This window comes from Macaca nemestrina, chromosome 9 (assembly GCF_043159975.1).
Source record: "Macaca nemestrina isolate mMacNem1 chromosome 9, mMacNem.hap1, whole genome shotgun sequence".
In the NCBI taxonomy this organism is placed as follows: domain Eukaryota; kingdom Metazoa; phylum Chordata; class Mammalia; order Primates; family Cercopithecidae; genus Macaca; species Macaca nemestrina.
Genome location: NC_092133.1, coordinates 10,809,950 through 10,837,760, shown reverse-complemented (window position 1 = coordinate 10,837,760; position 27,811 = coordinate 10,809,950). Strand labels below are relative to the sequence as shown.

Below are 27,811 nucleotides of genomic sequence, written 5' to 3'. Positions count from 1 at the left end.
GGATAGAAGATCAAACCAGCCACAACATTCCCTTAAGCCAAAACCTAATCCACAGCAATGCCCTAACTCTCTTCAATTCTGTGAAAGCTAAGAAAGGTAAGGAAACTGCATAAGAACAGATTGAATCTAATAGAGGTCAGTTCATGAGATTTAAAAAAATAAACCATCTCCATAACATAAAAGTGCAAGGTGAAACAGGAAGTGTTGATGTAGAAGGTACAGCAAGTTATCCAGAAGCTCTAGCTAGGATAATTCTTGAAGGTGGCCACATTTAACAATGGATTTTCAGTATAGATGAACACAGACTTCTATACGACAAAGATGCCCTTTAGGACTTGCATAGCTAGAGAGGTCAATGCCTGGCTTCAAAGCTGATTCTGACTCAAAAGGCAGGCTGACTTTGTCACTGGGGACTTATATAGCTGATGACTTCAAGTTTAAGCCAACACTCATTTACCATTCTGAAAATCCTAGGACTCTTAAGAATTATGCTAAATCTGCTCTGTCTTTGCTTTATACATGGAACAACTAAACCAGGATGACAACACATTGGTTTACTGAATATTTTAAGCTCCCTGCTTTGACCTCCTGCTCAGAAAAAATGTTTGTTTCAATACATTAGTGCTAACTAATGCCCAAGAGTTTGGATGGCAATGTACAAGGAGATTAATGTTTTCATGTCTACCAATACAACATCCATTCCGCAGCCCATGGATCAAGGAGTAATTTCAACTTTCAAGTCTTATTGTAGAAGAAATACATTTCATAAGGCTTTAGTTGCCATAGATAGCAATTTCTCACAGTATCTCTTAGGTATGCCTATATATTGCTCTTCTTTCTCTCGTTTCTTAAGGTGAAAGCTCACATAATTGATTTTAGATCATTCTTTTCCAACATGTACTCAATACTCTCCGTTTCCCTCTAAGCACTGCTCTTCTTGAATTCTACAAATTCTGATGAGTTGTATTTTCACTTTCATTTAGTTTGAAATACTTTTAAATTTCTCTTGAAACTTCTTTGAGCTAAGTGTTATTTTAGAAGCATGTCTGTTAATCTCCAAATATTTTAGGATTTTTCAAGTATTTTTGTTATGAATTTCTAATTAAATACCATTGTGATCTGGGAACATACTTTGTATAATTTCTATTCTTTTAAATTTGTTAAGGGGTGTTTTATAGCCTGGAATATGCTCTATCTTGGTAAATGTTCCAGAAGTGTTTCAGAAAAATGTGTATTCTGCTATTGCTGAAGTGTCCTATTAATATCAATTAGATCCAGTGGACACACGGTACTATTCAGTTCAACTATATTCTTACTGATTTTCTGCATGCTGAAACTGTCAACTACTGATTCAGGGTTGTTGAAGTCTCCAACATTAATAGTGAATTTGTCTATTTCTCTTTGCAGTTCTATCAATTTTTGCTTCACATAGTTGATGCTCTGTTGTTAGGTAGATATACATTAAGGATTTTATTTTGCCTTCATTTATTCCTTCTCTGATGCTCTTCCTTTATGTAGATCCAAGTTCATGACCCTGGATCATTTTCCTTCCCTCTGAAGAACTTATTTTATTGCAACATAGGTTTATCACTGACAAATTCCCTCAGCTTTTGTTTGAGAAAATCTTTAAGTATCCTTCATTTCTGAAAGATAATTCTTGCGGATACATTCTAGGTTGGTGGGGTTTCTCTTTCAACATTGTAAATATTTCACTCCAGTCCCTTCTTGCTTGGTTTCTAATTAGAAATATAATTCTCATTCTTGTTCCTCTATAGCATGTATTTTTTCCTCTGGCTCCTTTCAGTGACTTTCTCTTTGACTTTGGTTTTCCACATCTTGAATATAATATGCCTAGGTATAGACTAAGCTTGAAAAACCTACGGCCTGCGGGCTGTATATAGCCCTGGACGGCTCTGAATGCAACTCAACACAAATTTGTAAACTTTCTTAAAACAGCATAAGGGTTTTTTTTGCAATTTTTAAGTTCATCAGCCATTGTTAGCATTAGTGCCTTTTATGTGTGGCCCAAGACAATTATTCTTCCAGTGTGGCCCAGGAACACCCCTAGTATAGACCTTTTGGTATTTATCTTGCTTGGTATTCCCTGAGCTTCCTGCTCTAAGAGCGGGTTTGGTGTCATTAATTTTGGATAATTCCCAACCATTATTGTCTCACATATTTCTTCCACTCTTTTCTCTTTCTTCTCCTTCTGGTATTACCATTATACATGTTATTACAAGTTTTGTAACTGTCCAACAGTTCTTGGATGGTCTACTTTTTCATTTTCTATTTTCTTTGCTTTTCAGTTGAAGAAGTTTTTATTAACAGTTCTTCAAGCTCATTTATTCTTTGGCCTGCCCAGTCTCCTGATAAACCCATCAAAGGCATTTATTTGTCACACTGTTTTTTGACTTGTATCATTTCCTTTTAAATCTTCCTTAGCGTTTCCATATCTCTGCTTACATTACCCTTTTACTCTTGCCTGCTATCTGCTTTTCCATTAGAGCCCTTAATATATCAATCATAGCTACCTTAAATTCCCTACTTGAGAATTACAAAATCTGCATCATATGTAAGAATGGTTCTGATATCTCCTTTGTCTCTTGTTCTTTCTTGCCTTTTAGCATGCTTTGTAAATTTTTGTTGAAAGCTAGACATAATATATCTGGAGGAATGTATAGAAACTGAGGTAATCAGGCTACTTGATTCATGTCAATCTGGCTGGAAGTCAGGCTGTGTTTAATGTTTGCTGTAGTTATCGGTGTCAGAAGCTTCAATCTACTATTCTTGCTTTGAGTTTTCACATTGTCATTGTCTTTGGGTTTCCCCCGAAACTCCTTTTAAATAAAATGTAGTCTGATAATAATGGGTCACAGCTGGCACTAGGGAAAGGCAGTCTCCTAATTTAACAAAACCCTGAAACTGGCGATCAACAGCTTGCCGATAAGATCTCAGGAGTTGGGCAAGTGGGTTCAAGCATGTGCACTAAGAGGCAAAATGGCAGAGTTTAACTGGTATATGACCTTCTAAGAACATTTAATGGGTAAGAGATGAATGCTTCAAGTAAGCACGCATACAACTCCAGTGAACACACTACGCATATGGCCCTGCCCTAGTGCTGGCACGCCACTGAGAATGCGGACCGCCCACCTGAGGGAAGAATTAGGCAAGAAGTAATGCCACCCCGGAAGCCTGTCAACATACAAGACCCAAAGTCAAAGGTCCAACCACGCACTTGATCTCTCAAGGCACTTGCTTGGCCTTCTTCCAAGTGTACTTTTACTTGCTTTTGTTCCATTTATAAAGCTTTTAAATAAATTTTTCCTCCTGCCCTAAAACTTGCCTTGGTCTCTCACTCTGCCTTATGACCCTTGATCGAATTCTTTCTTCTGACAAGAATTAAGGTTGCTGCGGCCCCCTGCAGATTCACCACCACTAACAACGGGAAAGCTAGAGGGGGCTGGAGTCTTCTAATTGTCCTTTCCCTAGAACAGATGAGGCTCTGGTAAAGTAGTTTCCCTTGAGAGAAGGCTTTTGTTACGGAAAATGCTGAGGGCAGTTTTCAAAATGGTTACTTTGCCCCCTCCTTCCGCACAAAGCAAGAGGGAGTTTTAATCCAATCCTTGTCCTAAGAATCTGCTGCAGCTCTGAAAGGTAAAACTCCCAAAAGTGTAAGGGCACCATATGAGTGGTCTCCCAGGAGTTTCTAACTCTCAAGCTAATTCACACTCAGTCTCCAGCAAGTCATCAATGACCATTTTAAGTGTTCCTACCATTTACTACCTCATGAGGATTTCTGTTCCTAGCATGCTGATCTCAGTTGTGATTTTCAGCATTTGCCTATCCAGTTTTGGGGTGGCCATTTGCTTTGTGACCTCCATTATCTGATGGATATTTTAAAGGCTGTTAATGTTCCATTTGTTCAGCTTTTTTCTTGTGAGGACAGTTGTGATTGACTTCTAAGCTGTTTACATGTCACAGATGAAACCAGAAGTGTTAAGAAATAGCACACAAAAACAAAAACTTTCTGGAATATTCAATATTTTGAGGGTAAAAGGTCCTGGGACTAAAGTGTTTGATTGCCACTATGCAAAGGAACTCTGTTAGCAACAGTAGATACATATATGATTCTACTCTAAATTCTACAACAAGTTATATGTAATAAATTTCTCTTTAAAACAGTCAAGCAAAAAAATACATTGTGATATTGGTGGAATGATTTCAAAGATATGCTTTATTCTTTATTTCAAGTGAAAAAATAAAAATAAAGCAAAAAATACCATTTGCCATTCATGACAAGAGTAATTTATTACATTAAAATTGAGGTCACCTAGGCACCAGCACAACACCCTGGCTTTGTAACCATCTGAAGAGTTCTTTCTGCCTGCAACACAAAGACCATGGCATTGTAGTAAAGAAAGAGATTAATAGACATGAGGCCAGCCACACCATGAGGGAGACAGATTTAGTACTCAAATCATTCTCATCCAAAGCTTATAGGTTAGGAATTTTTCAGAGACAGTTTGGGGGAAGCGGTGGAGGTCACTAGGCTTGCTGCTGATTAGTTGGGGCAGAGATCAAATCATAAGGGGTGAAGCTGTCCTCTTGCGCATTGAATCACTTCTGGGTGGGGCCGTAGGAATGGTGGGTGTCAGACATGCAAAAAAACCTGAAAAGATATCTCAAAAGGTCAATCTGCAATAGTGGTGTTATCTGCAGGAATAATGGGGGAAGTTGCATATCTTATAACCTTCTGAATAATGACTGATAATAGCTCATGTCTGCACCTTAGCAGGACCCAGGCTCCTCTCCTCCTGCCAGCCTGATGCAAAAGCAGTTGAGTTTGGGGGAAGGCCTATTATAATTTAAACTACAGCCTAAATGTCCCAAAAGCCCAAGAATAATCAAGGAAAGATTAGGGGTGGGTTAGCTCAGACCTCTTTCACTGTCATAATTTTCTCACTAACTTTTGCAAAGTTTTTTCAGCTTTGAAAATAAGATTGAATTTGCCAGTTTCACCTCTTCCTACTCCTCTCATACTGTGATAGAGTTCCCAAACAACCTCTATTGCTATCTCTATCAATTCCATACAACAAACCTATACTCAATCTCTACTAGGCACAAAACAATTCCTAATTTCAACAACTGTACAGATGATTGGGAAAACAAACGTGAGAATTATTTAGTAAAGCTCCATACCACAAGAGAATTATAGTATCTAAAAACTCTAAGTGTAGCAGAGAGAAATTACTGACAAATTCTCAAACAGTGTGAAAGGCTGTGCTTGGCACTAAATGATGAACAGGATTTTTCTTGCTATCCAAAAGAAGGGGCATTCTAGGTAGAAGGAAAAGCATGTACAAAAGCAGGTGGGTCTAGGAAGCAGGCATAAGCCAAGGATAAAGGGCTTTGTATGTCTGTTAAGAAGTAATGGTGGCCAGGTGCGGTGGCTCACGCTTGTAATCCCAGCATTTTGGGGGGCCAAGGCGGGTGGATCACTTGAAGCCAGGAGTTTGAGACCAGCCTGGTCAACATGGCAAAACCCTGTCTCTCCTAAAAATACAAAAATTATCTGAGCCTGGTGGTGCACGCCTGTAGTCCCAGCTACTCGGGAGGCTGAGGCAGGAGAATCGCTTGAACCCAAGAGGCGTAGGTTGCAGGAGCCGAGATCACACCACTGCACTCCAGCCCGGGTGACAGAGTGAAACTCCATCTCAAAAAAAAGTAATGGTGATGGCGATTCAGTCAGAAAGCATCAAGCACCAGGACAATCGATAAAAGAGTAGAGGGCAGTGCAGAAAATGAAATGCAAGTGAGGAGATAATGGCTATTGACCAGTAAAGAAACTCCTGGAATTGTTCCGATGAAAGCTAGTTATTTCAAAACAGAGGCAGAGATGGAGAAAGACAGGACAGTTTTTCTTTAAAAACCAAAAGTAAAACAAGACTGGGTGATATACTGAACATACGAGATTGAAAGAAAGGGGAGACGACAAGATGCTGTAGGTTTTCCGCCTTATTTAAGGAAGTCAAAAATCCAGCTTATAGTATTGATCTTGCTCATGAAGTTTCAGATAGGTAATTCTAAAAAGCCTATTTTCCTTTAGACTGTCCAGTTATGATAACATGTATCAAAGCTAACTTATGACTACAATGGGCAGGGCATAAAGAACAGAAAGGCTGGTGTACACAACTTAGAATGCATCTGGAGTACAAAAGGAAAAAAGAGGCGAGATCCACTTCCTATCCCATGGGGCATCTGGAAAACTCCCTCAGGCGACCGCTCCATCCAGACACCTGGGATCTTTCTCAGCCTTCTGATTTCTGTCACGAGGGCGTCCAGCACAGTCCTGGCAGCGCCGTAGGATCAGGGAGCATCAGCTGAGATGGCAACTGGCAAAGGCCCGTGTGGCCCAGCACCCACCACTAACGCCGTTCAGTATCTACCTCAACTCCCCTCTAACGCGAGAATGTGTGTGAGGGAGGCAGGGAGAGTTCGGAGTAAAATTAACCCGAATCGACAGCGCGTCTGCCGCGCTAGCTGCCACAAATGCTGCAGACCCGACGGAGTGGAGCCAGAAAAGGCCCTGGCGTCCACTCGGGAGAGAACAAGGTCAGGAGTCCGTCCTGCACATCGTGTAGAGCGAAGAGACCACACCTACCTGACCACAGATGCTCCCCATCCGCCCAGCAACCGTGGTCCATGCTGCCTGCTATTTGTCCACCGCCGGCGTCGAAAAACCACCCTGGTGCCCACGCGCAGTGTACCGCGCCTGCGCATAGTCTCCAGAGGCTGAGCGCGGGTTGCCAGTGCGCATGCTCGGCTCTTTCCCGCTTCGTGGGCACCTTTTGAACTCCGTTGAGTCCAGTTGGTTTATGCGCATGCGTGTCTCTGGTGTCTGTTCTCACCAAAGCCAGAAGCGGCTGGCGTTTGAAATGGTATGAGCCGGGAGTCGCTCTGCCTGCCCGTTTCTAGGCTACACTGGCCGACACTCAAGCACTGGCAGAGAGGTTCCAGGGCTGGCCTGGCAGGAGGCGGCGCAATGGACACGCGGTCCGAGGACGGGGGCCTCAACCGCCAACCCACGCTTGCCTCTTCCTGGGATGCCATCTGCAGGCGGGGCCCTGACTCACAGCCTCCTCACCCGGGCGGGTCTCGGCGCCCGCGACTTCGACTGGGAAGAGCTGCTGGCGCCACCTGCTCCAGGGTGCGCCGGGCCGCCGGGGACCCGGGCGCTGCGCTCTGCGACTGCCGCGCTCCTCGGGGAGCCGTGAGGGTCTGAGCCCGGAATCCAGGAGAGCAGTTGGTGTCAGGTCTCTGCGGGGAAGCGGGGCTGCGAGGTAGGGGCGAGGACCGGGGTGGGCGGAGGCGGGGTGGGTCTGGCCAGGAAGTACCCGAGGCCCCGGGGCATGAGCGAGGGAAGGTGACCAGGACTCGGAATTTCATAAACGTCCCCGTCAGGCGTGACAGGTCGTCAGGGCTGCTAAGTCAGTCCGCCCATCTACCCTGAAACAAGCCACCTCCTCTTCACCAAAACAGGCTGTGTAAAAAGCCCAGCTGTCGACGACCGCCGTTGAATTAATTTCGAAAAAAGATACACTTTGTCTTTTATTGTGTTCTGTTCCTACTGCTATGCACACATTAGGGGTCCAGTAATTTATCCGAGAATCAGTTGCAGGGGACTGAGTAGAAGGTTGATGATTGAGGAAAAAATGGAGGGGGAAGCCCTGATGTGTGATGTCTCCATTTCCTTATGAATTCTGTGTTGAGCATTTGTTAGAGTAAACCCCATGGCCTAACAAGTGGGTTATGAGCCATGTTCAGAAACTATACTGTGTGATGTTTTCACCTGTTTTCCTAGCCAGGATCTGGTGATTTAGAAGAGAAGCTTGAACAACCAAGATGAAAGCCCCTGCTTCCTTTACCTGAGGTGTGGCCCCGATGGAGGTGAAGAAATCGCTTCTATTGGCATTTTAAGTTCAGCAAGAAATATGGAAGTGTACTTAGGAGAAGAGTACTGTGGAACCAGTAGGGGCAAGAATGTTTGTACTGTCCTGGATGACAGGTGTGTGGCTTGTACACGGGAAAAAAGTGTTCTTCTGAATTGGTGTTTTTATTTTCTTCACCTTTTGCAATATTGATTGATTCTCTGACATTAATGCTTACATTAGAGAAGAGAAGATAAAAATCTACTATGGGCATAGAAAGTTAGACCATTAAAGCATCTTCTAGGCAATCTAGTTCAGCTTCCTCATTTTTAGGAATGCAGAAATTTAGAGCTAATAAAGGGAAGGTGAGACTGGAGAGGGTCATACTAGTTAAAATGTCCAGGCAAGAGTGCAGTCCTTATTTCTGCTTCTTGACTCTCTCCATAAACTCACGATGGTCTGTTTTTCAGAAATTAATTTGACAGTCAGTCTGGAACTTTGATCACGTATTTTGTAAGGAACCTACAAGCCCAAGGTTGTGCCACACCAGCCTATTTAGTCCATATTCAATGTGTTATAGTTTGATCTTTTCTCTAGTCCCTTATAGGAATCATCTACACTAATCTCGCCTTAATATAAATCAAAACGTCAATTATTTTATATATTGTGCATATTAGAAATGATAAATACATGACACAGTGTTATTAATGAGGTCACTTGAGAAGGGATCTCAACTGTTTGTCCCCTACCAGGCAAACTGAATCTCAGGATTTAAGTAATGACCTGGAAACAATTTATTTTTTACTGCAGCTGTTTAAAATGATAATTTATACAGGTGAAAAAATAATTTTTATTCTATTTTATTTTTAGTAAACACGAAATTATTTTCTACAAAAATTACTTAATAGTGGCATCCTCCACTCATGCCTGTAAAATAAAGGTAGGTCATCATTAAATTTTAACTAATTTGACAATTGTAAATGTTTATGTATAATATACTTATGTACTGTTGGTTTGTTCATACAGTTAGTCCAACTTGGCCCTGTTTATCTTTATATGAAACTATGGTGCCAAGAAAACCACATTTTGGCTCCATTATATTTTAAAAGACAAGAATTAGAGAAGTTGCAGAGAAAAGCACCTAAAATCTATTTGGACTGGTACCCTGAATATGAAAAATATTGTTGAGGTGAACTTTAGTAATGTCATCAGAGTCTAAGAGTACTGAGCTACAAATAGCTCAAAGTAGTAATGCAATTCTGTTACTCACTGGCTGAGTGAACTTGGGAAAATCTCTACATTTCCTTGGACCTACCTCATGGGTAAATTAGAGGACTAAAGAAAATAAAACATTGTATTCTCTTTGTCTGCACATTACTTTATACAGGATTGTGAGACTTACTTTAAGGAAAAAGTTGACCGGGCATGGTGGCTCATGCCTGTAATCCTAGCACTTTGGGAGGCCAAGGCAGGGTGATCCCTTGAGCCCAGGAGTTTGAGATCAGCGTGAGTGTCTCAGGGAGACCCTGTCTCAAAAAAGAAAAAAATAATAGAATAAGGAAAAAGTTAATGATTTTTATAGCAGGCAGGTAACAAACTTACAGATCAGATTGTTCCAAGACATTGTTTGAGGTAGTATATATTAATAGCTTCCAAAGTCATTTAAATAAAGTGATTTATTCAACAAATATTTGAGTGCCTACTGACAGTAGCAGGCATTTAGGAAGCAGCAGTAATAAAATAAAATGGAGCGACTACCCTTGTGTTGCTTATATTCAAATGGAATGAGACAGGTAATGAGCACACTCTGAGTAAAACTGTGTTTTATTTGGTGGTGAGAAAGGCTATAAAGATTAAGAAGCAGAAAGGGGATAATAGGGAGGATGAAAGGCGAGTGTTTAAATTTAACAGTGCTACCTTAATTGTGAAGGACGGTCACGTCTTTGGTGCCATGGGTCGGGATTGACCTGTGTCTTTGGGTTACATATGGTTCTGTGTGTCTCTCTGAAGATGAATATTTTTTGTAACTATTCTATGGAAGTATGTGTGAGTACAAAGGGTCATTTCATTTAGGAAAATCCCAAGCCGCCTAAAGCTTGTTCTGAGGCAGCAGAATATGAAAGTTAAAAAAATAGTTACTGATGCATATTTTCAAATACTTACTCAGTGGTAGGTACTGGAAATTTTAGCACATAATCACAGCCACCATGTGAAATGATTGATATTATCCTCCCTTATATTAATTCTGATTCGTGTTTTGGCATTTGCCCACGATCATACAGGCTATACAGAGCAAACTCATAATTGAACTCTGGTTTATCTCATTCTAAATCCTGTTTCCTTTCCACTTTGATACTGTTTTTGGTGCCACACGTGAAATGTGTTTTGGTTCATAAACATGGATGAAGAGAGGCAGCATAAAGCATTGGAGAGGGCACTGTTATAACAGCCGGAAGAACTAGGTTCTAAGCCAGACTTTTACTAATTGGGTAATCCTTTGACAAAGTAGAAAATTACCTCTAACTTCATCTTTGTAAACCAGTGGGTTACGTGAGACCATCTTGACTCTGCCTATAGTTCTAAATGGCTCATTTATATTTAGTAATTCAGTAAACACTTTGAATAGGCTTCTAAACACCCTTATTTTGTGTTAAAGAATACTACAGTAAGCTGCTGTGTGTTAAAGTCTCAGATTGACATAGTTTATTTTGAGTTGCTTAAATAAATGCAACTTTAATTTTACCTTCTTTTGTGTATTTAGTATTTTTTTTAGTTTGAAAATGATGTTCTTTTATATAAATTGTTCTACTGAGTTTCATAATAAATTGAAACCTCTGACCATTACTGTATTAGGGAAAACTTGAAAATATATTTAAAGTTTATATTTGTTTTCCTGAATGCTTTACTCTTGCTGATAATACAAAGAAGTGACCTTAAATGGTGAATATTGTTTAATATTATTATTTGTTTTTCTGAAGTTTGTATTGTAATAGTTGCTCTCCTTTGGTGAAAGGCAGTGTGTGTTCATCAGTAAAGCTGTGATACACATGAGAGGAGTTTGAGCAAATTCTTCAACAAGCTCTCTGGCTCTAAAATCAAGAGTAGACCTAGACAGGATCCAAACCATAATGGAGTCCATGGGGTCAAAGTTATGTCCTGGAGCTCAGCAATTGATGAATATGGTTAGGTTTCAGCAGTGGGTAAGTAGAAATGGATGACTTTCCAGATACCATTAAAAATTTCAAAGTAATGGCTTTTTATAAGTACATGTAGTGATGTAAATTTTTTCTTTGAAATTTTGTAATTGATTTAACTGTTATCCTTATTTACTTGTGTAAAAAATAACATTTCATAGACTTACCGTCCTACAAAATATTTTGACCACAAATCTTCACACTTTTTCATTAATTCATTCACACATTCATTCCACAAGTATTTATTAAGCACCTTAGTGAACAAGGCACTAGTTTGAGTACATTTCAGGATGCAAAGATGATCAGTTTATAATTTGTCTTTAAGGATTTACATTCTAGAACATATAAGTGGGGAAGGATGAAGAAGATTAGGAAAGGCTCACTAAAGGAAGTGGTATTTTTATCTAGGCCTTTAAAGGACAGGATTAGGCAAGTAAATTTGGAAGAAGGCCAATTCAGACAAAAAATTGGGTGAATAAAATCTTGAATGCTAGAAGAATTGGATGTAGCTGAGAAATGAGTAGTAGTTCATTTCTCTGAAAAAGAAGGGTAATAGGGGAAGTTTAAAGTAGATTTCAGCTGGGTCATAGTGAGAGCTTTGAATGCTACTTCATTTATTTTTTGAGATGGAATCTCGCTCTGTTGCTCAGCTGGAGTGCAGTGGCACGACCGTGGCTCGCTGAGAATGAGGGTCTAAGATTGAACATAGTAACATGATGCTGGATGGTGAAATGCTAAAACAATGAAACTGTTGGGACTTTACAACTAACTTGATATTGGTGTTGTGGGAGAAAATAGAATCAGATGTGAAATTGAGGCTTTAAGGATGGCAACACCAATAATCTAAATTCAACCCAAGGAAGGAGGATGCCTGAGGGGAAGAAGTTTAGTTTTGGGAATATTGAGTTTTAGCTGTGAATAAAACATTCCCTGGAAGGATGTTGCAAACATCTGAAAACAGAGGATTGGGAGAAATGGAATGAACCGTCAGTGGCTGGAAGGGAAGTTTAGTGGTGTTCCCACAGTAGCTGACGGAGTGTGGTAAAGGGAGGAACTGAAGCAAGGAAGAGAGACCCTTGGAGAGTAGCTGCATTTGTGCAGATATAGGGAGAGGAAAAAAGGAACCAGAAATGTAGAAGGCAGCAGTGTGATAGAGTAGCAAGAGAAAGAATTTGATGTTAGGTAAAATTACCTCAAGCTCTTGTCCTGTCTCCTCTTAATTCCGCATCCTTTGGGCAAGTTGATTCATTTTTTTTTTTTTTTTAACACGAATTCTTCATGTACAAAATCTAAATCTGATATACATTCTTCTTTCCAAACCCTTTCCTGATACATTTAAAGTGTGAAATGCTGAGGTTCCCCACTGAAGGATTAAGACATATGAGTCAAGGAGATTGCAGTTATCTCTGGCAGACTTAATTTTCAGAGATTGTAACTGTTGTGTGTGTGTGTTGAAGAGTAATATATTTGCATCCTAAAAATAAAGGCATCCTCCCTGGAAACTACTTGTCTGAAATAAATAGAAATATTGTCTTTTTATCTAATATTTGTTAAGTTTTTTGGTTTTTTAGATTCAGGGGGTACATATGCAGGTTTGTTACATGGGTATATTACATGATACTGAGACTGGCTTCTAGTGATCCCATCACCCAAGTAGTGAACATAGGACCTAATAGGTAGTTTTTCAACCCTCCCCACTCCCATCCTCCCCCTTTTGGAATCATGAGTGTTTATTTGCATTTTTGTGAAGATGTTTGTTTTTGTGTAAAAGGATGTCTTACACTCATTTAATATTTTGGTGAATTTACATGAGAACTAACTTACAAAAGTTTGTTCATTTATGACTCTGACTCGGACCTCAGTGACATGAGAACGTGTATGTTATTTTTATCAGACTCATCCTAATTTTTTTTTTTTTTTTTTGAGACTGAGTCTCGCTCTGTTGTCCAGGCTGGAATGCAGTGGCGCAATCTTGGCTCACTGCAACCTCCGCCTCCTGGGTTCAAGCAATTCTCCTGCCTCAGCCTCCCAAGTAGCTGGGACTACAGGCACATGCCACCACACCTGCCTAATTTTTTGTATTTTTAGTACAGATGTGGTTTTCACTGTGTTAGTCAGGATAGCATCCTAATTTTTTTTTATAACATATGTAGCCATGAGGAAGCATTTCCTTCAGCATTTGGGAGAAATGTGTCTTAGTTAAAGGCTGAATGAACTCTTTAGTGTCTGATAGTTGCAGTCTGTTTTTTGATTCACAAAATGCTCCAGTATAGTTATAACTAGAACACATAAGCTATATTTTATAAAATAATTAAAATAGTCCTGTTTGTAATACAGATAATTCCAATGAGTTTTAATTCCTGATCTTCAATTTCTTCATTTTTACAGGTTAATGAAGACCTAAATTATATTTTATTTATATTAGAAATTCATAGGTATTGATTTTCTTGTGTTATTATATAAGTGCTATACGTATTTATATGTGTATAATTGCTTTGCTAAAATTATTAGTCCTAAGAAAATTCTGCCTGAATTTGCTCAACTAGGCAAAGTAGAGCACAGCACTTACAAAATCTCTGTTCAGTCTTTTTCTCTTATAACTTTTCTCTATTTGTATGTGCTATACCCAGTAAGCCAAGTCTGGATGCTGGGAAGTTAGGGCTGACAAATGCACCTTCAAAAGTGTCAAGGTAACCACTCCAGTTTGAAATAGCTGAAAAGGATGTGTGGGTGATCAATACGTTAAATCAAGATACAGTGTATGATTTTAATTTCTGCATTGCCTCCCCCTTGAGTGTGATTCTATCTTCCTCTTCCCCATAAGTGGCATACTGAGGCTTTCACCACTGGGTTTTCAGTCTACCTGATACAGGGCAGAGATTGAGTTTGCATGCTGCTGCCATATAACTCATCTTAAAGTATGACTGAAAAGATCTGTCCCAGCTGTTGAGACTATAATTTGAGGCTCTTGTAAGGGCACCCTATTCAACAAATGATGCTGGGATCATTGGCAAGCCACATGTAGAAGAATGAAACTGAATTCTCATCTTTCTATACAAAAATCAACTGATCAACTCAAGATGGATCAAAAACTTAAATCTAAGATTTGAAACCATAAAAATTCTAGAAGATAATATCGGAAAAACCCTTCTAGACATTAGCTTAGGCAAATACTTCAACACCAAGAACCCAAAAGCAAATGTAACAAAAACAAAAATAAATAGATGGGACTTAATTAAACTAAAAAGGTGCTGCACAGCAAAAGAAATTATCAGGAGAGTAAACACGCAACCCACAGAGTGGGAAAAAGTATTTGCAAACTATGCATCCATCAAAGCACTAATATCCAGAATCTACAAGGAACTGAAACAAAAGAAAAAAAAACATAATCCCATCAAAAAGTGGGCTAAGGACGTGAATAGACAATTCTCAAAAGAAGATATACAAATGGCTAACAAACATGAAAAAATGCTCAAAATCACTAATTATCAGGGAAATGCAAATCAAAATCACAATGTGGTAACACTTCATTCCTACAAGAATGACCGTAATGAAAAATTGAAAAATAATAGATGTTGGCATGGTTGTGGTGAAAAGGGGAATGCTTCTACCCTACTGGTGGGATGGAAAACAGTATAGAGATTCCTTAAATAATGGAAAGCAGATCCACGATTTGATCCAGCAATTCTACTACTGAGTATCTACCCAGAGGAAAAGAAATCATTATATGAAAAAGACACTTGCACATGCATGTTTACAGTATGCAATTCACAATTGCAAAAATATGGAATCAGCCCAAATGCCCTTCAGTCAATGAGTAGATAAAGAAAATGTGGTTTATTCATACTACTCACCCATAAAAAGGAACGAAATAATGGCATTGGCAGCAACCTGGATGGAGTTGGAGACCATAATTCTTAGTGAAGTAACACAGGAATGGAAAACCAAACATCTTATATCCTCACTTATAAGTGGGAGCTAAGCCATGAGGGCACCAAGGCATAAGAATGATACAGTGGAGTTTGGGGACTCAGGGAGAAGGGTGAGGGAGGGTGAGGGATAAAAGACTACACACTGAGTACAGTGTACACTGCTTGGGTGAGGGCTGCACCACAATCTCAGAAATCACCACTAAAGAACTTACCCAACCAACCAAACACCATCTGTTCCCCAAAAACCTATTAAAAAAAAAAACCTTTGTTAATAAAAAGATAAACCATGTGATGAAAGACTTTTGAGAAATTATAAAATAATAAACATTAAAAAAAAAACAGATTGGAGCTCTCCTCATGAACCCACTTGTGGAAGTCATTGGTCATAATGGAATGTAGGCGCTGTGAATGCAGAACCCTGTACATGTAGCCTCTGACCAACTGCCTGACAGCCTTAAATTTCAGAGATGAGGCCAGAGATTCCCAGCACGTACTCCCGAAACAGTCTGCTTTGTCAGAATCACCTGGGGGACTTGTTAAACATGAAGGTTCCACAGCCCTAAACGCAGATCTAAGGAATCAGAAAAGAATGAGATGTGGTCCCTGAAGAGCCATTGCAGGAGATACCAGGGCTATTATTAAACAGACTGAATATGGAGTCCCTGTTTTGGGCTCTATGATGGTTAATATTGAGTGTCAACTTTATTGGATTAAAGTATGCAAAATATTGTTCCTAGAGGTGTCTGTGAGGGTGTTGCCAAAAGAGATTAACATTTGAGTCAGTGGACTGGGAGAAGCAGACCCACCCTCAATCCAAATGTGCACCATGTAATCAGCTGCCATAGCATCCAGAATAAAAGCAGGCAGAGGAACTTGGAAGGACTAGACTGGCTGAGTCTTCCAGCCTACATCTTTTTCCCGTGTGGGATGCTTTCTGCCCTCCAACATCAGACTCATAGTTCTTCAGCTTTTGGACTCTTGGACCTTCAATACAGACTGAAGTCTGAAGTCTGCACTACTGGCTTCCCTACATTTGAGGTTTTGGGACTCGGACTGGCTTCCTGGCTCCTCACCTAACAGACCGCCTATTATGGGACTTCACATTGTGATTGTGTGAGTCAGTTCTCCTAATGAACTCCCCTTTATGTATTCATCTATCCTATTCTGTCCCTCTGTGCCTCTGCCTCCCCTGGGGAGATGCTTAGAAAGGCAAGTTCATGGACTCCCCCCACCAAACCAATGAATCAGATCTCTATGGTTAGGCCCAGAATCTGTGATTTAACAAGCTGTCTAGATGATTCTTATGCACACATAAGTTAGAGAAACCCTGCTTCAATAAATGGGTAAGTCTCAGAAGAAACAGACTCAAGATTCCAAAAACTCTGAGTAGGTGACTGTGCAACCTGTGTGTGCAGGAGATGCTCCTGAAAGTTGCTGTTTAAATGAGAACTGTGGGATCTAGAAGAGAAGTAGGAAAGCTCTTTGATTTGTTGAGGAGTCAGAAATCTTGAAACATGATGAAACCAAGTGAAGATTCCAATTGAACAGTCATTTGACTGCAGACTTTTTCTAGCAGAGACCCATTGGTAAAGATTCCCTCAAAATCGTCCTCACTTTCACACCTTCTGCCTGGATCCAGCCTGTGGGCAGAACACACCTGTGGCTGGAGAAGAGCCACAGCAGAAGAGTTAATTACTCACATTGGCATCAACAGTTTTCCAAACTGTGACACATCTGTCCTTGTAGAAACCTCTGAGACTCTAACAGCCGCCACCGCCATCATTGTCAAACCTCACACCATTCATTATCCCTTCACTTTAGAAAAGAAGCAGCAGGCTTAGGGAGGTGAACTGCTTTATTAGTCTTGGTATCAATAGATGGTGAGGATGGGCTTGAAATCCAGGACCCCTTTCATTTTCCCTATTTCCATCTATCCTGTTCCCCATGCCCATGTAGAACCTTCTTATTTAGAATTGATTCTCTTTCACATTTGGAATCAATGGAAAAGTGAAGCAACTCTTCTGCCATAGCAGCCTCTCAAGGTAAAGCAAATGCTAGCATCTTCCCAGTTGTCTCTTCCTTTTCTCATGTCCCTACTTCCTCATACTGAAAGACAGTCCCGTGCCTGAATTGAGCAAGGAAGCCTAGGATTTTAGTTTTCTGCCTATTCTGACATAATCTCTTCAAATCCCCTCAGAAGATATATGCTCAAGATGGGTTCCAGGAAAAAACACTAGGAAAAGAAACGTGAATTCTCCTTCCACCTTAGTCAGTTACTTGCTATGTAACTTTGGAGAAGTTATTTGACCTTACTTGACCTCAGTTTTCTCTTCTGTAACCACTGGTCTATGTTTAAAAGCACAGGCTCCCCAGCCAGATTGCATGAGTTTCTTCCTAAAATCCCAATAAACATCTTCCAAGGGTGTTCCGTAACAGGCAGGAAAAAATATATATATAAGCTTATACTAGAGCTCTAAGCCCTGCATGTTTGTATCCTTAGCCAGTTTTTCCCAAGTCCTCTCCTGCCATCTCCCCTTTCATGCATCTCCAGTCAAATGGCCTTTTTCTTGTTCCTTGAACACACCAAACTTATTCCATGTTCAGGGCATCAGTTCATTGTCTCTTCTCATTCGGGCATGACTTTTCTGGTTATTGGTATTATGGGCGATTTTTCATTGAATTGTGGACATTTTGACTGTTATGCTAGGAGACTCTAGATCCTATTTAAATATTTTATTTTATTACGTAGTCACTGCCTAGGTTTAGCATGCAGGTCCTGGCTTACTTTTGTGGGATTAGATGCCAATGACAATTTAATTTTCAGAGGTTTCGTGGTCCTATTTTGGTCTACTTCATTTATCTGGTGCTACTGGGGCTTCTAGGTCCCCAAAAGTGCTGCCTGAGGGACAGAAGGAGGGCCCCCAAGCTGGAGTCCAGGGGGGTCTCTAGCACATGGGAACAGAGTGCTTTCTGGGCTAGGTCACTGAATGTAGTCAGATCCCCCTTTAGGGTCTGAGGAGGGGAGTCTCAGGACTAGCAAGGAAGATGAGCACTGCCCCTGCAGACTTATTGCCAGTGGGATTCGCAATCCACCCAACTTGCTACTGCTGCTGGGAAAGCCTGGGGTTGTCAGCAGGACTCACATTAAATCCGGGAGTGGAATAAGCTAGCTTGAGCATTGGAAAACACCAGATCTATCCACCTCCCCTGTTCTACTGCTGTGGAGCTTACCCAGGCCTGGGGTCCCTAGTAGTTTGCTTTCTTCTTTCCAGTTTCAGAGTTCTCCTTTGTTTGATTCGTGTTATTTCCAGGGATAATAATTATGCTTAGCAGGGAGAAACATGTCCACACAATCGTCCTTGAACCTGGTGTCTCTTCATCTAATTTTACTACACTGGCTGGATATGAGTACCTTAAAAATCATACAAACCTAACTAGAACAGATATCCTGTTCGACTTTCATTTTTGTACTTCTTTTAACTATAAAGCATTAAAATCGTTCCATGTCAATGGAAGTGTGCCTGAATCCTAGTAAATGGCTCCATATTATTTCACTGTGCAACGAAAATCTAAAGTCTAACCAGTCTTCTATCACTGAACATTTAAATGTAAGATTATTTTACCCTTCCCACATTTCTTTTTCTTTTATTTGCTAAATTGAGATCTCAAACTTGCTTTTGATTAGCAGTCAAACTCCAAAAATTAATGGAAGGGAAATAAGACCTGAAAAGGTAAAAGACTTAGAATTAAGTGATTCAAAATAGTATTTATATTTCACAAGAGCAAAAATATGCCTATGGAATAGAATTCAGAACTCCATGAAAGAGAGCTGGTGTCCAGAGAGCTGATGTCATACAGCCTGTGGCATGAAGGTTGGAGTAGGCCCATTCTACCAGCTCCGGCTGAACCTGAGCCTCCAAAAGTGAGCTGAGCTGTTCAACCTTGGATCTTAATTACTCCTAGCAGGGATAATTAGATCCCTCTTTCGCAGATTACAGGTTTGAGAAGTTCCAAATATCCCATGCCGTAAAGCTTTTTTTTTCCCCTTAATTTTATTGTTACAATTGGCCTTTATCTAGCTCTGGATGGTTGAACTGTAGTAAGTATGCTTAGCTCCCAGATTGGTTATTCTTCTCTCCTGGCTCACTGTTCCCCAATTTCAGAGTGTTAGATTAAGCAAATTACTTATTCCAAACAAACTGCATTTCCTGGGAGAATTGAGTATTTATTAAATAGGCAGAGGTAGGCCTATGTTCTACTAGGAAGACAGAATGAAGGACAGGGGCTCCTGGATAAGCTGGCTCCTGGTCTCTGCAGACCACCTCCCATCTCTGAGCCCTGGCAGGGGTTTGGCTGGAAGTGTCAGGAATCTCCTTAAACCCTGAGATAACCCAGCTGTCGGTGGGAAGATTGAAAACTGTTTTTCCCAAAATACTTATCACTTACAAAATAGATTTTCATATTCTCAGTATTGTTAGACAATACTTTTTAAACTAATTATCTTAGCTTCATAAAATAATTTTAAACCTAATGTACAGTGAGGGGTGACTTCTGACCCTCGGAGTGAACATATTTCAGGGCCCAGGTGGTGGGGAGTGAAGCCATCAGCTCCAGGGCAGTCCTGTGGTCATTTCCAGCTGCACATCATGCCTGTGAGAGGGAAAGATTCTTCCCACTGTCTGTCATTATGATTTCCTTCCCTCTGGAGTTTGCATTGAAGTCCATTTTTATCCATAAATAAACCCTTTTGTCTACCCCTGGGCCAGCTTAGGATCCTAGGTGTCTCTGGAAAGATTTGCTTGCAGTTTACATGCATAAAGATCTGTGTTTGGGGTTCACTCTTCGTCTACTAACGGAAGCTTAGTGGCTGTGTGGGGACGGAGGCCATGTTCTGCTTCCCTGCACTTTCTCCCTAGGCGTGGGAAAGATGTTTGATCTCAGGACGAAGATCATGATCGGCATTGGAAGCAGCTTACTGGTTGCCGCGATGGTGCTCCTAATTGTTGTGCTCTGTCTTTACGTCAAAGTAGCCAAGGCACTAAAGTGAGTCACGTGGGGAAAAGTGAATCACACCTCCTCAAATGGGATACCTGGACTCCCTATCTGAGCAAGGTCATTCCTTGCTGCTGTGGCCATACCCCTGAGTGAGTGAGGTCAAGAAGAACAAGCAGTTTTGAAAAGGCAGAAATGGCAGCTGAGTGTAAAATATTTTTCCCTTCTGCCTGGGGTTTGTCGAATGTTCTCAGTTTAAGGTTGTGAGAGTCAGTGGTGCTTGGCTGTCACTGGACCTCAAAGAGTTTACCATCAGGTGTTTAATTCAGCACCTTGGCCAAACCTCCCTTTGTTCAGCGCCGTGGCCAGTGCCTCCCTCTGTTCAGCACCTTGGCCAGTGCCTCCCTGGGCACTGTAGGCTGAAGACTATAGGGGAGGCTGCATGAATGAGCCTCTGCCTTGTGCTTATGCGGTGGACGGGCTGGATTGATCTCCTCTTGCCTGAGTTGGGAGCTCTCAGAGTGTTCCTTCATTTCTGGTGGCCTTGAGGACAAAGAGGTGGACTTTTAGGACTCTAGGACAGCTGACATATGTGAATATCCTGGGGCACAGCAGAAAAGGGAATGTAGGTTGAACAAAAGACAATTACAGTTTGGGCAGAAGACCCTTCAAGTACCAGAGAGGTTGGTTGTAAGACACAGTCCATTCTAAGGAGTTCACAGTGACACATCCCGGAGCCTGGGGCACAGCTGAATACAGCACCTTCCCATTGTTCCTCCATCTCGGGGGCCTGCAGTGACCAGCTGGGTGACCTTGCTTGCAATTCACTTACCCTTACTTTTGTAACCTGAGTTTACATTTATAGCAATCGTAGGAGAGGCAGAGATTCAAGAGGAATTTGATACAGAGGAGAGAGCCTTAATGTAGGGTTGGTGTTCATGTTTGATTGGCTTTAGCACTAAATTTCCCAGATACCCCCAACAGTTCTAACAAAAGGACTGAGAAGAAAAATTCTAAGCCTGTGGTTTGTGTGTGTCTTTTCTTAAGAGCTGCAAAGGACCCTGATGCTGTGGCTGTAAAACATCACAACCCAGACAAGGTGTGGTGGGCCAAGAACAGCCAGGCCAAAGACACCACCATGGAGTCGTATCCGTCTCTCCAGTGCTGTGAAGGATGTAGAATGTATGGCAGTTTTGATGCCCTGCCACCTTGCTGTTGTGACACAAATGAAGGCCTGTGACTTGGGAAAGGTGGGCACAAAAATCTTCATGAGCAATATTTCTTTCTTAGTAGAACATTTTATTATTCAAGTCAAGTTCTAGAGTGTTTACATGCTATTATATAATGTACAGTGTTATTTTCTGTACTTTTGCATAAATGTGCAATATTGGAAATAATCCTCTGCCTCCAGTATTTTTGTTAGTTATAAACGTCGCTTATTTAAATATGTATGTTACCCACTTTGGGATTTGGGGTCACTAGCTGGTAATATTACATTGTGGTAAAAGAAAGTTAGAAAATGAAAGTGTCCAGCACATCTCCCACCCTACAAGGAAAATGCACATTGATATTAGGACATTTCCAATGTCAGTCCCAACTGATCTCCCCCAGCTGGAGTAGCTCTTTTGGCTCTCCTGAGAGCTTTGGTCGCTGGCACCCCGCTCCTCCACCACAGATAATGGTCCATTCATCCAAGACAGTGAGAGGAGCCAGGCAGGGCCTCCCTTGCATTAAAGTCATCTGATCTGTGTAAAAGAAGGCCTGAGCTCAGTGGCCTCAAAGGGCACATTTGAAAACCAGATTCCCCTGCTGCCACCCGCAGAGTGTCAGAGCAGGTGCCTCCTTTGTGGATCACGGTAACACTGATGTGCGTTGATCCAGCCATCAGCATCTTCAACTATAACAGGGACTCCCACCAAAGCCCAGACTTTCTGGACAACAGTGAGAAAGCAAAGAAACTTTATCTGAGGATAACAGGTAAACATGATGAGGAATATGTTTAATTATCAGGCCCAGAGAGGAACTGAAATGAAACAGCAGTCATGTCTCACTGCCCCCTTGAACTAAATAATAATTACATCCTGAAGCCACTTGCTATATGGGCTCTGGACTGATGCCAAGAAGCCATAAAAAGCCATATGCTGGACACCAAAACTCACACCCCATAATCCAACCCTTTAGAACCAATCACTAACCAATGTCATCTCTATAAAGCAGTGAGAATTCCTGTTAAACAACCCTGTATTAGCCACTCCTGATCACTTTTGCCTTTTTTTTTTTTTTTTTGAGATGGAGTCTTGCTCTGTCCCCCAGGCTGGAGTGCAGTGGCATGACCTTGGCTCACTGCAGCCTCCACCTCCTGGGTTCAAGCTATTCTCCTGCCTCAGCCTCCTGAGTAGCTGGGGTTATAGGCATGCGCCACCATGCCTGGCTAATTTCTGTATTTTCACTAGAGACAGGGTTTCACCATGTTGGCCAGCCTGTCTCAGACTCTTCACCTCAAATGATCCACCCACCTCGGCCTCCCAAAGTACTGGGATTACAGGCATGAACCACCGTGCCTGGCCCCCTTTGCCTTTAAGAACCTGCTAGTAACAGGCCAAGCAGAGCATTTCCCAAAGCACTCTTGAAGTGCGTTCCGGCCGCGGTCCTCAACCTTGGACCAAATAACCTCTCTATGTTAATTTTGCTTCAGTTTCTTTCCTTATGTCAAGGACAGCAACACGCAGCAGGAAGCCCCCCTTCACTTCTTTTGCTCCCAGCTGCCTGCTGTTCCGGATCCTTCCCCTGAGCCTCCTGGAACTGCTTTCAAGCACGAGAAAGGCATAACCGCCATGTGCACTCCTCTCATGAACTAAACCATTGCTTGTGAACATCACATGTAGAAAATATAAAGAATTATTCTAGCCTGGGTAACATAGTGAGGCCCCGTCTCTACCAAAAATAAAAATAAAAATAATAAAATCCCATGTCTCATTTTCTGCCTCTGAGTCTCTTCTTTGGCCTCTTGAACCTGGTGTCATCTCCATTGGAGTTGATAGGCGTTCGGCAGGACAGTGACCCAGCTGGACCCAGAGTTTGCCCAGGTGCCATGTCCCCACCTTGCTCTACTGATCCTCCGGCCTCCCACAGGCTTCCCTTCCCAGGCCAGAGCTCCTAATGCCTCAGATGTCACTGAGGCCTCAAATGTCAAAGGCCTCAAATGCCAGTTCATGATTTGCAGGAACAGTGCAAAGGTCCAGCTTCCTGTCATTTCCACAGCAAATTTCTCAATGCCTCCTAGGTGGCAGCTGCTAGAGATCCCCACAAAGATCTTCCACTGGGGGTAACCCTTCCAGAAAGGAGTTGGGGAGAGAGAACCCTTGTGGGGACTGCTGATAGGAAACCAGTCACACAGCTGCTCTATTCTCACACAAATCTACCCCTTATATGGATGGAACTGACATTTCCCTGGAGGTGTCCAGACAACTGATGAAACACAGAGCCTATAAAAGCTGTCGGTCCTTAAGGCTGCCCAGCCCGTGGTGAAGAAGGAGCTTGTAAGGAGGCTTATGCCTCTGGCCCTTTTCATTGTCTCCTGATTGGCAGAGTTGTTGATGGAGGCTGAAGGTAAAACTTTTTTTTTTTTTTTTAAGTCAAAATACTGCCATTCAAAAGGTCCCTACCAGATATTTTAGAACTTCTTGAGTCCTCTGCTGGCCCCTGTGTGGAAAAAAAATTACTCTTAAATATTATTAGTGGGAGATTAAGTTAGTATCAGATTCATTCATGGTGATACTGCAATACATATAAAAAGCACATGGAATTTAACCAGGTAATTTTACTTCTAAACACTTAGCTTGGCCGGGCGCGGTGGCTCAAGCCTGTAATCCCAGCACTTTGGGAGGCCGAGACGGGTGGATCACGAGGTCAGGAGATCGAGACCATCCTGGCTAACACGGTGAAACCCCGTCTCTACTAAAAATACAAGAAAACTAGCCGGGCGAGGTGGCGGGCGCCTGTAGTCCCAGCTACTCGGGAGGCTGAGGAAGGAGAATGGCGTGAACCCCGGGGGGCGGAGTTTGCAGTGAGCCGAGATCGCGCCACTGCACTCCAGCCTGGGGCACAGAGCAAGACTCCGTCTCAAAATAAATAAATAAATAAATAAAAATAAACACTTAGCTTTAGAAAACGACTATAATAGTGTCCAAAGATGTATGTACAAGCATGTTCATTACACTATATTAATAAATGTAAGAAATAACAAAAATCTCCATTTATTATTAATCTTATGGTAAATACATACAAAGAACACTGCATGGATTTTAGTTTTTAAAGGACAGTGATCCAGGAGGAGGAAACAGAGAAATATGGCAGAATAGAAGCCTCCACCAATCATCCTCCCCACAGGAACACCAAATTGAACAACTATCTACACCAAAAAAGCACCTTAGTAAAAACCAAAAATCAGGTGAGTGATTACAGTACCTGTTTTTAACTTCATATCACTGAAAGAGGCACTGAAGAGGATGGGAAAGATAGTCTTGAATTACCAACACCACTCCCTCCCCTATCCCCTGGCAGTGGCTACACGGTATGGAGAAAAAAATCTGTGCACTTGGTGGGAGGGAGAGTGTAGTGATTATGGGATTTTGCAGTGAAACTCAGTGTTTCTCTGTCACAGCAGGAAGCAACACCAGGCAGAGCTCAGCCAGTGCCCAAGGAGGGAACATTTAGACCAACCACAGCCATAGGGGAATCACCGCTCCCAGTGGTTGGAACCTGAGTTCTGGCAAGCCTGGACACTGCAGGCTAAAGTGCTCTGGGTACAAAATAAGCTTGAAAGGGTGTCTAAACCACAAGGACTGCAATTCCTGGGCAAGTCCTGGTGTTGTGCTGTGCTTGCAGCTAGTGGACTTGGGGGGCATGTGACCTAGTGAGATACCAGCTGGGGTGATCAACTTGCACCATGCCTCCCCCAGCCCCAGGCAGCACAGCTCACAGCTCTGGGAGAGACCCCTTCCCCTTGTTTGAGGAAAGGAGAGGGAAGAGTATAGAGGACTTTGTCTTGCATCTTGGATACTAGCTCAGCCACAATAGGATAGGGTACCAGGGAGAGTCCTGAGGCACCCAATCCAGGACCTAACTCCAAGATGACATTTCTAGACACAATCTGCGCCACAAGGGAGTCTGCTGCTTTGAAGGGTAGGACCTAGTCCTAGAAGAATTCATCACCTATTGACTAAAGAGCCCGTGGTACCCAAGCAGTACTTGCCATGGGCCTTGGGTAAGACTCAGAGACAAGCTGGCTTCAGATGTGACCCAGCACATTCCCAGCTGTGGCAGCCATAGGGATGGACTCCTTCTGCTTAAGAAAAGGAGAAGAAATTACAAGGATATTCACTGGGGAAGTGATAAGTGTCCGTGAAATCTTCACAATTTATGTTCAGAGATTACAGTAAAGACAGGCATACGAAATTATAAAAGTATTAATTTGGGGAACTAATAAATGTCCATGAAATCTTCACAACTTATGTTCTTCTGCCACGGCTTCAGCCGGTCCCTCCGTTCGGGGTCCCTGACTTCCCGCAACACCACTATCTACTTTATTAACAATATCAAGTATTAAGGAAAGGTATTTGAATTGTAATACATAGGTATTGCTTTCCTAATTAATACATGTGGACTCAGAAATTTGTAGGCTTAACGGAACTTTGCTATCTTGCAAAGAGAACAAATCCAAAGTGTTAGCTCACATTAGTCTGAGCTAAAGGTTTTGTCTCTCTGTAAGTTTTTGGGTTCACAAACTGGACAATTCAGAGAATGGTATCACCTTTTTCAATATTGAAAACATGAACCTTTGTACATCTTGTAATGCGACCACATTCTGTTTCAGATGTAACTGAGATGAGACTTGTCCCTTATCTGGACATTACGGAAGGTTTCAGGTGTAATGTCTTTGAAAGGAAGATACAGAAAAGGCACAGAGATGTCTCATATATTCCCTATCCTCACATGTGCATAACCTCTTCTACTATCAACATCCTCACCAGAGTGGTACATTTTTAACAACTGATGAACCTTCATTGACATCATTATCACTCAAAGTTCATAGTTGATATTAGGATTCACTCTTGGCATTGCACACTCATGAACTGAAGAAATGAATGAATTTTGTGTATCTTCAGTGTGAGATTGTGTTATGTGATAGTAGTGACCATCAATCTTGGCTGCAATCAAGGCGTATCTCTAAAAGGAAACAAGACATTTCTTCAAACTGATTCAAACATAGGACCTACGGATCTGAAAACAGGTCAAAGTTCAAGTAGCAGTTGAAGTAAGAAAAAAGCTATTTCATGAATTAAGAACTCATTATGGCACATTAGGCTTAAGTGAAGCCCTAAATATCACTTTTGAAGTGTTTTTTCTTTCATTAAGCATGCACAGGATTTTTGTCAGTTGATAATATACAAATCACTAACATTTTAAGACAAATATACACTGAAAATTCACCATTACCTGCGTGGCTTTTGACTAACAATATAATGTTTTTATTTTTTAAAACAACACGTAACTGTTTCTTCCCGACTCCTTATGACAGATGTTATTATTAGGTAACCGACTCAAAAGCGATGTATTTTAATTCCCAAATGAGTAATTAGATAAACCAGCAACTCACACAATATTTTTAAAGAAAAAAATTATTTTTAAAATAGAGAAATATTATCTTAACACAGAAGAATCCTTATTTTTAAAGGTCAGGAATCTGAATTCTGACATTGCATGGGACAGAGGGAATGACAAATGCACTCAAGTGATAACTGTATGTTGGCTACATTGAGTCATTTTCTCCACATGACCTAAATATCTTATACTGAATGTATTGAGCTTGACAGATGTTTTGTTTTTAAGGATAAATCACAATTAAACAGAAACTGTTTAATAATTTATCTTAGGAGAAAATGATCCTGGCTTTAAAAAAAGAAAATTATCCTGGTATACAATAAGTCCTGTAATGCCTAGCTTTTTATCATTATTTATATGGACCATGAAGAATTATAATTCTGATTTATAACCAACTATTTTTATGTTAAAACAAAACAAAAAGAAATAGGCCATGAGAAGACATGGAGGAAACTTAAATGAATATTGCTAAGTAAAAGAAGGCCAATCTGAAAAGGCTACAGACCATAGGATTTTAACTATATGGAACTCAGGAAACAGGAAAACCATGGAGATGGTAAAGAGAGCAGTGGCTGCCAGAGGGATGAGTAAGTGTAGCACAGAGGATTTTTAGGGCAGTGAAACTAGTCTATATGATATGATAATGGTAGATACATGTCATTATACATTTGTCCAAACCCATAGACTGTATAACACCAAGAGTGAATCCTAATGTGAACTGTAGACTTCGGGTGATAATGATGTCAATGTAGGCTCGTCAATTGTAACAAATGTACCACTCTAGTGAGGATGTTGATAGTAGAGGAAGTTATACACATGTAAGGACAGGGAATATATGAGAAATCTCTGTAACTTCTCTTAATTTTGCTGTGAACCTAAAATGGCTTTTTAAGTCTGAAATCAAGAAATTAAATGTATTAACTTCTATAAACATATTCACTGCAAAGACTTGCATAATGCATCTGTAAGTTTGAAAACAGTTGAACATTTGTGAATGTCAATATGTAAACATCCTAGTAAAATACTGTTTTTCAGTTTCAAGGAAGGAAACTAATCTCCCTGTTAAATGTTTTGGCAACTATGAAAAATACTGACCCTTAAT

At 41.2% G+C, this 27,811-nt stretch overlaps 1 protein-coding gene across 3 annotated transcripts; it reads left to right on the top strand.

The window, feature by feature from the left end:
* The first annotated feature begins 7,203 nt into the window (after positions 1-7,203).
* On the top strand, positions 7,204-21,443 carry LOC105469938 (family with sequence similarity 24 member A). 3 transcript variants are annotated; one of them, XM_071068976.1, is made up of 6 exons: positions 7,204-7,340; positions 7,862-8,065; positions 8,799-8,868; positions 10,942-11,128; positions 19,971-20,097; positions 21,094-21,443. In XM_071068976.1, the coding sequence occupies exons 5-6, from the start codon at positions 19,982-19,984 to the stop codon at positions 21,284-21,286; spliced, it is 309 nt and encodes a 102-aa protein (XP_070925077.1). In that variant the 5' UTR covers positions 7,204-7,340; positions 7,862-8,065; positions 8,799-8,868; positions 10,942-11,128; positions 19,971-19,981; the 3' UTR covers positions 21,287-21,443. The 3 variants fall into 3 exon arrangements, with proteins under 3 accessions (XP_070925077.1, XP_011719876.2, XP_011719866.2); XM_011721574.3 differs by lacking the exons at positions 7,204-7,340; positions 7,862-8,065; positions 8,799-8,868; positions 10,942-11,128 and adding an exon at positions 18,764-18,976; XM_011721564.3 differs by lacking the exons at positions 7,204-7,340; positions 7,862-8,065; positions 8,799-8,868; positions 10,942-11,128 and adding an exon at positions 18,772-19,052.
* Positions 21,444-27,811: the final 6,368 nt, after the last annotated feature.